The 12,037-nt window shown below is 44.3% G+C and overlaps 2 protein-coding genes across 2 annotated transcripts; both read right to left on the bottom strand.

Moving 5' to 3' along the window:
- Positions 1-250: 250 nt before the first annotated feature.
- Positions 251-922, bottom strand: LOC101784697. The gene has a single exon (XM_004963452.2). It carries the CDS (start codon positions 866-868, stop codon positions 251-253), a length of 618 nt encoding a protein of 205 aa, XP_004963509.2. The 5' UTR covers positions 869-922.
- A 2,149-nt stretch (positions 923-3,071) lies between these two features.
- LOC101785086 (protein NSP-INTERACTING KINASE 3) lies at positions 3,072-11,091 on the bottom strand. Its single transcript, XM_012844454.1, has 10 exons — positions 10,974-11,091; positions 10,714-10,843; positions 10,541-10,612; positions 10,162-10,305; positions 9,967-10,038; positions 9,786-9,845; positions 8,645-8,724; positions 4,832-5,173; positions 3,645-4,036; positions 3,072-3,389 (listed from the first exon to the last, which is right to left on the bottom strand). The coding sequence occupies exons 1-10, from the start codon at positions 11,089-11,091 to the stop codon at positions 3,072-3,074; spliced, it is 1,728 nt and encodes a 575-aa protein (XP_012699908.1).
- Positions 11,092-12,037: the final 946 nt, after the last annotated feature.

Genomic DNA, 12,037 nt, shown 5'->3' on the forward strand with positions numbered 1-12,037 from the left:
ATACATGCTCTTGTACAAATGTACCAATTATATAATTCATATACATAGCCCTCTATAACATTTACACACAAGATATACTCATACATACATAGGGAGTATTACACTAAGGAATAGTATTATTAGGAATTACGGAAACAGTAACTACTATCTGTATGGATCGAATTAGTTGCAGACGATTCTTGAGATGATGGTTGCTCACTACGATTTCCTGGTAAGTATTTTTAGATAATGACCAAGTGTTAAGTAGTAACTAACTATATGATCGGGTGCGCGCGTGCCTAGATGCTTTGCGCTCACCTCCAGACCACCGCCTAGCGACCACCGGAGAAGACCTCGGGTTCATCATCCGGTAGCCCGCGGCGCTGCCCTTGCTGCTGCAGCTCCGCAGCCCGCAGATCGGCGACGACACGGCCGCGCGGGGGACCTCGCCGTCGTCGTCGTCTTCATCGCCGCCACCGCCATCGCTGCCGTGCTCCATGTGCCACAGGACGTCGAGGAACGCGTCGACGTCGCAGGAAGGCAGCGCGAGCGGGCCCCGCGCCGCGCGCCCGTACTCGCGCTCGGCGTCGTCGAGGAGGCGGCGGAAGAGCGGGTGGGAGGCGAGCTCCGCGCGCACCACGAAGCGCGCCCGCTCGGGCCCCACGTGGACCGGGAAGCACCCCGCCACCGGCGCCGCCGAGCCGATCCGGCTCATCAGCCCGGACTTGCACCGCTCCATGGTTCGTGAAATCAGGCCCTTCCTCGCGCCGCCCTTGCTCGACGTCGTCGCCATGCCTAGCTCGGACGACCACCGAGAAGGGATGGGAGGGTAGAAGACGACGACGATGAAAATTGAAGTAGCTAATGCATTCGCGGCATTCTTGTGCATGTCATATCATATGGAAGGGTGCAGCTGGATAGAAAGGGAGGAGGAATGCTTAACTCGACCGGTAAGTCTATGGATTTGTGTTAGTCGTAGTTGGCGAGTGCATATATGAAGTTTTCAACATAAAAAATGAGACATGTCTCGGAAAGAGATACATGTATGTTGCGTTAAATTAGTTCCAAAATGAACAATAGTATATGATCAGACCATATGAGAGGAGCTCAAACCAATGCTCAATTATTGTGTGTGGTGGCACGGCATACTCTCAATGTCAACGCCTGTCGTATGACTGCACGCTTGCTAAATGATGGGTCGGATAATTGTTTATCGTTATACATAGCATCTTGTTTACACAATCGCACTATTGTGTTCCACTGGATGTACAACCAGCCCTTGAAACTGGATCGCGTACATATAATATCCCACTTACACCTATTGTTCTTGCCTCAAGAATTATTTTTCATTGATTTTTCAGAAATTTCACGGTAATGTTAACATCCGCTGTAACCATATTTTTTTCGCTTTGCTTAGATGCAGCATTTCCTTTGATTATTCCCTTCTTTTCATTCCAAATCCTATGCTTTCCTCACCAAGAAGACTATAATCCTCTACCATAGTGATGTTGGTGTGTTGCAAACATGCCTTTGAAAGTTAGAAATAGTATAATCTTGTATGGATGTGGATGTAAATGCAAACGCCGCCATGCATTGATTTTTCGCTGTTGTATGGATCGTTCCATTCATCTTTTCCAATCGCTTCCTGATTGACTATGGGAGTTAGCAATTGGATAATCTTGTACTGAAGAGAGACATTCATTCAGTTAAGAAAAGTTTGACACAACTTTCACATCTTTTGGACTTGAAAATGACACCAGTCGAGTACTGCACTGTGCTCTCATTGTCCTTTAGGGTATATGTCCTGATATTTGTAGCAACAACTATACTCTCGTCGGATGCAGATGGAACCTGGCCAGAACCAGAGAAGGTGCTTATTATGGGGTAGGCAATGGCTGGTGATCGAATGGATCATCTCTTCTGTTGAATTATTCTGGCAAAAAGCAATGACGGCCATGTTTGTTTCCGCTTATAAGCGGCTTATCGACGAAAATAAGTGAGAATCCTACCAAAGGTCTTGCTTATTTTTCCAGATTCTCGTTTATGTGGTACGCCGCTTCAGAGATTTGAACTACAAGAAACGAAAAGCGAGAAGCGAGAAAATCTTCGCTTAAATTATAATCCAAGCATGGTTGAAAAAAGCGGAAACAAACAAGGCAGACGTTGTGTGCGTGAAACCTGTCTATTCTATACTACTTGACCTAAACAATTCCATCTTATTATTATGGCCAAAGATTATCACAATGTAAAGTTCAATCAATTATGGAACTTTGGTTGGAATCTCTGAATAATAAATTTGTAGCCCGTGTTTTGTAATTAGATTAATTTTTTTTCTTCCGTCAATCAATCGATGCAATAATATGTACATATTAAATAAAACAATTCCCAATAATGTTCCTTAAAATACTACGGAAACACTAGTCCACCTTTAATTGTTTGTATTATGCACCTACGTGTCTCACTTGACTTCTGCAGCTTATTGAATTTGCTTGCCTCCAATAGCTGATAGTACTATATCAACTGTACACAAATTTAAGTATGTATTATGCAAAATGTTTTTGCTAAGGAGTAAGGATCTCTTAATAGAAAAATGCAAATACGTGTATGAAAAGAAACCAAAGTTGTTTGTTTGTCTTGATATGCATGCCTCGACTTGACTTCTCAAGCTAAATGTTTGTGCCTCACCAGATGGGGATATCCTTTGCCTGCACCTTCCACACTAGATACCGCCCACACGCAGGACCTACCTCCATCCGGAGTAAAACTAAACAAGCATACATACTTTTCTTATCTCTAGCTTTCGACACAGACTCCAGGAATCAGGATAGACATATCGCAGTTACACTTTTTCCCCCCCAGATATCTATATTTTCAGATGCATCTCTTCGTGCCACCAACTGATGTTCAGCAAAGAGGGTGTTCACTTAAACGCATGTTTTCTTTTTTTCGTAGAGGCCATGTGCAGGTATAACAGCAATGGCACTCTCTACTTCAACTGAGTATGAAACACGCTATGCTTCATTTCTCTTCCCAAATTGGGGGCCTGAAATTAACTGATTGCTACATGCACACATGACAAACTGGTAGTCAGATCACCTTGGCCCTGAGAGCTCGACGGCTTGCAACTCGATTGAAGTGGATTGGTCTTCATCATAATTTATAGCCCGGTACGCAGACTCGTCGGGGTCCGCTTCCTCGACATTTTTCATGGCCTCCCATTTCTCTGCAACCCCATCTCCCTCTTCCAGCATGGTAACAACTTCAGACATCCTGGGGCGGTGTTTAGGGCTGTACATTGTGCAGAGCAGTGCAATTTGAATCATCTTCACCAATTCAACAGTATCATAGCTGTTTCTCAGTTTCTTATCTGCAAATGAGCTTAGCTGATTTTGTTCAAGAAGGTCCCTGGCCTGAAACAATATTGATGAATGTGTGCTTCGATCGGTCAGAGTGATATTAGAGGCACGGGGTAGGGGCCCAGCGCCGCCCCCCCCCCCCCCCCCCCCCCCCCCAACCCCCATAAGAATACTATAGATTCTATCTTTACTAAATATTTCAAGTTTTGACTAAACTTTGGAAAACTTAGCACTACCCCTGGAAAAAAATTGAGTTTCTAGCTCCACCCTGAATTTGGACTTAAAAGTACGAGAGAAAATAATACTTACCCATTCAAGAATTCCTCCTTTCTGATATTCATTTTGACGAAGCTCCAGCGTTTCTCGACCAGTGACTAACTCGATCAACAAGAGTCCAAAGCAAAAGACATCAGTCTTCTCCGAAGCGTGGCCAGACATGAAATATTCTGGTGGTATACGTCCAACTGTTCCACGCACTGTTGTGACAACATGAGATATCCCATGATCTACAAGTTTTGCCAATCCAAAATCCGCAACAATTGCTTCAAGATATTCATCAAGGAGAACATTGGAGGCTTTTATATCACGATGGATTATCTTAGGATCACATTGCTCATGCAAATAGAGCAGTCCCCGTGACGCACCAAGTGCTATCCTCATTCTCCTTGGCCAATCTAAGGTTGGTTCCCCATTAACACATTCTGACAGGGTAAAGAAGAAAGAGTTAGCTCAATTTACTTGCCAAGAAAGAAAATGAAAGCTTCTTAACAGTGTCTACAATGGATGCAGTGGAAACTTTAGTAAATTCTTAGGATTATTTTTTTAGAGAGAGGGGGGAGGGGGCGATTGTCCCCACCTAAAAATTCTTAAGATTCAGCTTGATCTGGGTAGGTAGATCAAAAGTGATTGCGCTATTATGATTTTTTTATGAAATCATCATCGGCGATCATCCTTTAGTTGCTTCCTTGATTAAACTATTAGCAGTGAGTATTTTACCTTATGATAGAAAACTAATAGTTAGAATGAACAAAAGAATCTACCGATTCAACTTAATAAAAGGTGCTGATTGAACAGGTGGCCATGCATATTAAACATTAATTTTGAGATAAGCATATTATTTAAGTACTGCATCCCGTCCAAAACACATGTTATCCTATACATATACTTCTAGAGCTTAATTATATCACTAGTACAATACTTTCCATATGGAATTTATTTCTACAAAATTACCACCTGTAACATATTCTAATAACATCAGTAACATATAATTTTTTTCTTCTCAAAACAATATTTGTTGGTAGAGATGTGTTCCCGAGATCAAGTTAATATCATAAATGACAAGTAGAAGACGTAGATTGGATTGCAGGGAGTGCACAAAAGCTTCTCATGATTACTGAAAAGAATTATTTCTTCATTTTTTTACCCTCATGAGATTCCCAATATACATGAAGGTCCTATTGCAAAAGGGATACATGAGCATGAAGCATGATACTAACCTTTTAATTTAGAAGCAACAGTTCCATTTGGCATGTAAGGATACACAAGGAGCCTTTCGTTATTTGCAATGCAGAAGCCAATAAGATGAAGGAGATTACGATGAACTGCCAAGCTTATCACTTCAACTTCTGTGTGGAATTGATCATCCCCAACAACTGAATCGGGATTCTTCAGTCTTTTAACAGCAACAGGTGTGCCATCAGGCAAATCACCCTTGTAGACTATTCCATATCCCCCCTCTCCCAAAATATTTCTTGGGCTGAAGTTATTGGTAGCATTTCTCATCTCCTTAAATTTGTAATGCTTTAGATGCCCAAGAGAAACTTCTCGGCCAGGTTTAGCTGAAAATGTGATCATGTACTACATTACTGTTCAGATATATGTAAGAGTGCACAATGCCAAAATTAACACAGCAGTTACATTTGCAGGCTAATATGCTGTGAAAAAATAATAACATGCGCACAGTGCCAGAACTAAATGGGAAATCATAACCACCAACTGCATCATTAGTTTTCTAGCAAGACCACAGACATTGCAACATTATAGGAAGTAACTCAAACCAGAAAACGAAATGAACAATGTAGAGACAGTTTTGAGTAGCACATATTTTTATCAGTTATTCTAGATGAGAAGATATGGAAACATGATATGATGCACAGATAACAGAATAGGATGACAGTATGCAAATATGTGCAAAGGGAAATATGTTGCCATCGAAATCGAACACAATAGGGGACAGTTGTTAGATCTCATATCCTATCACTATCTCCCTAGCTTCTCCTTGGTGTCTTTCAAGCCCCAGTGACCAACCAAGGCCCTTCCAACCCATCTCCCCCAAACACAACTTGATACTTTGCATCACTAGCAACCACACACTCCTTTCAAATGAACCACATCAAACCTATGATTGGTGGCACCACTGCCGCTATGCTGCCAGGTGCCCCTAACACACGGTTACCCAACCTCAAGGGATCTTAGGTAGGGAACATGTATACATTTGAGTATAGAAAGGAAATGTGATCTTTAAAAGTTACTAATTATGTAAAATAAAATAGAGCAACATGCATTAAAAGTTAGGTGATATAATGTCCCCTACAAAAGCCATGGCCAACAATATTTTATTTTGGTTGATGCGGCCAAATTGATATTTTGCTCCTATGTTACACGGCATCCAATTTGAGACGAGGTTTTGCATCCACAAAGATTCCGAGCGAGCCTCAGCTTGGCCCAAAGTTTTTCAAAGTCTACTTGTGGCCAAGAAGCACAGTTTTGCACAGGCAAGCAAGGCAATAGCCCAAGAGCCTCACTCATATTTTCGTGATGCATAGGTTTGGTTTCGCTCAATAACTTTCTTAGGTTGGACCATATAAGAGTATTGTCAACTACTATCCATTGTAGTTTGGAAAATTTTATATTAAACTAACTCTAATATGGTTTGGTGAAGAAGATATCTAATTTGGGGCTGCATTGCAATTCATATCAATTTTATTTATATTTTAAAACAAAGGACTCTATGGATAGGCATGTTGTGTAGGAGTCCAGTTTGCTCCACCCTCGCAACTTTGTGCATAATAGGCAATGTCGCATACAAATATAGCTCACTCTCCTTGGATTTGAGAATCGTATAGTCAATGAGAGCCTTAAAACATTCTTAGTTTCGACAATAGAAGAGAGTCATATTATCAACCCTTGTAATTTTGAAAATTCAAGTTAAATGAACTCCATGAATCTAAATTTTTTAAGTTTGAGACCGCAATGGCATTCTGCCAATTTAATTTAAAAATTACAATGAAAAGGGTGTACTAATATACTAATAGCATATGAGTCTAATTTGCTCCACACACCATAGCTCCATCCGTAATAGGCATTTCATATACGAGTATAGCTTGTTCTCCTTCATTGTCTTGGCAATCATAAAGTCCAAGAGCCATAGCCATCTTCCCTTGAGGAAAAGACACCCAAGCCTCTGTAGTTAAAGATATTATTTATCATATCACCTTGTTGTTTCCAAAAATACAATTCCTCGAACAAAGATCGAGGTACCACCTAGAGTTTGCTAAAGGAGAAGATTCTACTTGGGGTTGTTGTTGTCCTGCACCAAGCTCCTCGTTGGCTCCTTGACGATCTCGAACACCCAGTGGAGAGATGCATCCCTAGTTAGCTCGTGCAACTACTCAACTAAGCTGGCCATCTTACCCTTACCAACCCTACGATATCGGTCAAACCCTCCACACTATGGCTACTTTGCTCTTCCCTGATGCCACAACTATGTGCATCGACAAGCTGCACCATGGCATGCTATGGAAAGTCCTACCACCTACTTTGGCAGTGACTGTCAAGTGGCATGGCTCGCCACCTGTTGCCTCAAAGAGGAAGGTGGCCACAACATCATGGACCTAGAGCTCCATATATAGCACCTTTCTTGCTACTCAAGAAAGTGGACAAGCTACGGGCACAACAACCCTTTGGTAGATTTGGTATGCCTTTGGTACACCCATGGCTGGCCCAACACCATATTGTAGTCATGAAGTGTCTTCGTATTGTAGTGTCACCATGGTATCCCTTGGGACATGGGTGTTCACCTCTTTTTGGCATGATAGCTGGTGCAACTTCAATCCCCTATCACTCACCTTGCAATCACTATTCTCGTACTACACCTCACGCGGACAACTAAGTTATATGGCATTGCCTTGAGCGAGCTCATATCCTCCCCCACCTAGTTGGCTTGCATGGTCGTGTGCACCGAACTGAGCACTCTGCAACTATGGTTGGTAGACCTGTCTTGTCCATAGGACACGATGATGTGCGCATGCTTGCATTGGGGGGGGAGGGCAAGGAGACCTTCCATATAGGCATCGTTTATGTCATGCCCAAGAAGATTGCGTGCGATCCTCAACACTCCAGCGTCAACTGTGTTGGGGGAACCACCTTAGGAACGAGCTTTGGAATGATGAAGACCTTGGAGGAAGGTTAAACTGACCAATTATCGGGCTATTGCCCCTTAACTTGATTTTGATTCTGCAGGAATAGGAAGGTACCTTTGGAGGGAAGGCTTTGGTGGACTTATGAAGGTCCCTTCGGATGGAGCATGAAAGGCATGGACCCTGAGGGTCTAGAACCAGAGCTCGTGGAGGTCACAGTGGCATGCTCCCAAGTCTCCATAGGGCAAGAATGGTCGAAGAAGAAGCGGGAAGCCATACTGATGCGCTGGCAGGGGTAATGTCCATACCAATGGTGTAATTTCCGTCGTACCCTAGAATATTCTTAGAATCTAGACATTGTGTAACAGTAAAGTGTAATTGTATCTTATGACGGTTCATCTCCATATAAATACAGGGTAATTGTAACTGATGGGATGATTGGTCCGAGGTTAATACATGCAAATTACACTCCTTGGTGTTCGCATATTCTTTCTTGGCAATATGATTGGTGGATCCGAACTGAAGAGTAGGTTAGACAATTGAGATCGCACCAACAAAGACTGAGGGGTTCGCTTCGCTTTACCCTTCGGTGAGGACCATTCAGGCTATTGTGACGGAGTCCATTCCGGAGCCGTCGTTCACCAACAAACTAGGACAACTTCTCCCCCACCAAGGTTTGGGTTTTCTTCTAGATTATGTGCCACGGAAAAACTTAGACACAACCTTCCTCCATGGGCATGCTTCCCTCGGCGTTGCCTCCACCTCTTGACCCTTCCACAACACCACAACCGAGGACGCCCAGCACCACTTCTTCTCATGTACCCCGGATCGCCACCTTCAATTCTAGTTCCTAGGCTTGTGCTCTGCCCAGGGTTCCTATCTCGGACTCACCCCTCATGGCTCTTGACACCATTCTCATCACCTTACCACTTCCCTTGGCCCACTTCCTCCATACCATCATCATGCTCCTCCTTCAAGCAATTTGGAAAAGCCGCAATAATTGAATGATCTTCAACAGCGATAGGCAAACGGTCATCCTCATCACCAAGTTCGTGGAAGACCACTGCAGTTGTGGGTTTGTCGGGCAAGGTGTGATCATTGATGAAACTTTTCAAATTGGGGGTATACTTAGCAAAATAGAAAATGAAGAATATTGATAAATCCTCAAAGAAAAAAAATGCCACAAACAACAAAGGAAATCAACAGATAACAGTCTAGGATATATATAGGGACTCCAACATAATTCCCCATTTCTCCTGAATGAGATTATTACGGAATATCTTTCTGTCTAATCAGTCCATACAAAAATGAAATATCTTTATGTTTAAACAAATTCCTTATGGAATGATAATCATGGTCAAAAGATAGTGCTGGATGAAGTCAGCATATGTAAGACTAGGATCTTCATCTGCAATATGAGACATCAACCTGTTAACCCCCTTTTCAGATGGATATGTTCGACGATCTCAAAGTTAAACAGAAATGTATATAGCGTCTGAAAGAATATTACCATCTGCAACTGCAAAGACCCGCTGACGCCGACGCCATTGCCAAATTAGGACGACAGCCCCAGCAACCAAGGCAGCCAGCAGTATGCAACCAATTCCTATGTATATCCCAAAGATAATAACTTTTTTATCCATGACCTGTGAATCATCTGGAGAGAAAAAAAAATGGTTGTGGTGAGCACACACAGTCATAAGACAAAACGGATGCCTGAATTTTAACTTCCTAAAATGAAACTGAAATAGTCAGCATTGGACAATGAACAACCTTTATTCATATCCTCCGGGGCTACTACAGGGAGAGAAAGTGACTCTGAGCAGCTTCGTCCTCCATGAATTGGAGTTCCTACTCCTGCTGGTTCATTTCCTTCACAGTTGATGTCACTTAGCAATGGATTACCGTCAAAACTATTCAGGCATGATGGATCAAGGAAATGAGAAAGATGAAAACAAGTTAGAACTAGCTTTACCCAAAGCTCATGTTGCCTCTGTTAATACAGGGAAAAGATGAAGTTGAGATCACTTACACGACATTCGACGCGAGAAAAGTTGGTCGTGGACCACTCAGGTTGTTGAAGGAAATATCCCTGTACAATAGGTAACTTCTTTTTCTTAGAAATGTGGAATACGTAAAACTCGCAATGCCAACTGAACATATTTAAAGAACACTGCAGCAATGGCAGAAGGATGATTGGCAAGAGCAAGTACAGGGTGAAGATCATGCGAGCAGTGGCTAGTGAATCAGGCACGGGTCCAGATAAGCTGTTATTGTTTAATTTCCTGGATGAAAGAGGCAATCCAGATAAAACATCATGTGACTGTCAATGTTCAGATTAAAAAAAAACAGTGCATAACTGCGATGTAGATGTTTGAATGTTGGTAACCAGGAAAGAGTAGTCTTACAGGTGCTGGAGATTCTCCAGATTACTCAGTGTACTCGGGATGCTTCCACTGAACTGATTGCTTGACAGGTCAAGTACTTGCAGCAGCTTCATCCTTCCTATGGTCTCAGGGATCGGGCCAGAAATAGCATTTTGGCGCAAAGACCTGCCACAATTTGAAAGCAAACTCCTCATATCAATCCATCGCAGAAACATCTATCCTTCTGCCCACAAATCACAGCAGCAATTCGAAGTGCTTGCGACGAAATGATAACGATTGTGTTAAACTTGCAAACAGGGAATTCGCTAGAATAGAACTGCATGCTCCTCAGAATACCCTAAAATTCATATGTTCCAGACAGGTCTAACAACAGAGAAAATAGTTCTAGACCGAGACTTACAGATATGTCAGAGATCTGAGCCTCCCGATCGCTGGCGACAGTGTGCCGGAGAGGTTCTGCTGCGTCATGGACCTGCCAATAGCAAAGCCCAAAAGGAAAAAAAAAACATGAGCCGGACCTGATCATCGTGGCAGCACACAAATGTCAGTTGTCAACAAGGAAGGAGAGCATACAGCTCTTGAACGTGGCCTCCGTAGCAGGTGACCATGTTCCAGTGGCACGGGTCGCCGGACTTCGGGTCCCAGCCGCGGAGAACTTGGCCCGGATCATGCAGCGCCGCCCTGATCGCCACCAGCGCCGCCGCTGCAAAACCACACGACCAAGACATGGACGGGAATCAGCGGCAGAACCGAGAAGGGATCGAGCGCGTGAGCACAAGATCTGAGCCTTCTTTGATCACTCCGGCCAGGACGGAGGAAGAAGAAGCACGTACCTTCCTTGCCTAAGCCCCCAGCCGCTGCCGGGGAAAGGACCGCCGCCGCGGCGACCACGATCCCCACCACGGCGACCACCGTCCTCGCCGCCCCCGGATCAGCTCCACGCCCGCCCATGGCGGTGTCCAGCTATCTACTACCTCGTCGGCCGCGGCGGGGCGAGCTCGCTCGGCGGGGTCGGGAAATGGAAACGCTAGCTGCTGTTTCGTTCTGCGGCGAGGATAGAGGGTGAGAAGTGGAAGCGATGCGGGAAATGCGGCAGCTTGCCGGCATGCTCCCGCGGTGGTGGTGGTCACTGCGGGCGCGGTGACGCCAGCGGCGTTGTACTTGGCGCGTCGCATGCCGTGCCCGCGGACGGCAGGCAGGCCGCCTGGCTGCTTGTCCGGTAGCACACACCGCTCCTGGGCTTCGGTTACCGGTGGCCGGGAGGGGCCTGCGCGCAGGCCACTCGTGAGTCGTGACGCCTCGGCGTGGCCGGTGAGGAGGTGAGGTGATCACCGGCGCTAGACGCCGGGGCCATGCAGCCCATTGACGTTTGACTGCATGAGGAGAGCAAGAGGAGGCCGGTTAGGAAAAGGAGAATCTTTCAGATTTAGCAGTGATTTACTCACTAACTTGCTGAAAGATTGTGTTCATGATAGTGTGTTATTACGTACTAAAATGCCCAGCATCTTCAGATTTTGTTGTGCTGCTGCCTTCACCTTTCTCGTGCAGGGTCAGCCAGCAGCACACACCAAAGACATGTACCTCTTTGTATCTAAAATTGCTCACGCCCTGGCCATCTGATCGTCAACATGTAACGAAGTGGAGTGACCATGATGCACCTCAAGGACAAGGATGTAATAAGTATAGCAATGGCTGCATTTGATGATACAAAAGGCCGATTTTTTTTCCCCCTTGTGTAAGGATAAGTAAGTGAATTAAGATCAGCTTGGGGTCCTTTGTCTCTCCCTCTTCCTTGAAAATGTTGCAAGACATGAACAAAGTATGGTGAAAACTACAAGGCATATCATTGAAGCCTGTGGACTAGGAGTTCATTTTAATACAAAAAAAAAACTATGGG

The sequence above is a fragment of the Setaria italica genome, chromosome III (genome assembly GCF_000263155.2).
Source record: "Setaria italica strain Yugu1 chromosome III, Setaria_italica_v2.0, whole genome shotgun sequence".
Lineage (NCBI taxonomy): Eukaryota > Viridiplantae > Streptophyta > Magnoliopsida > Poales > Poaceae > Setaria > Setaria italica.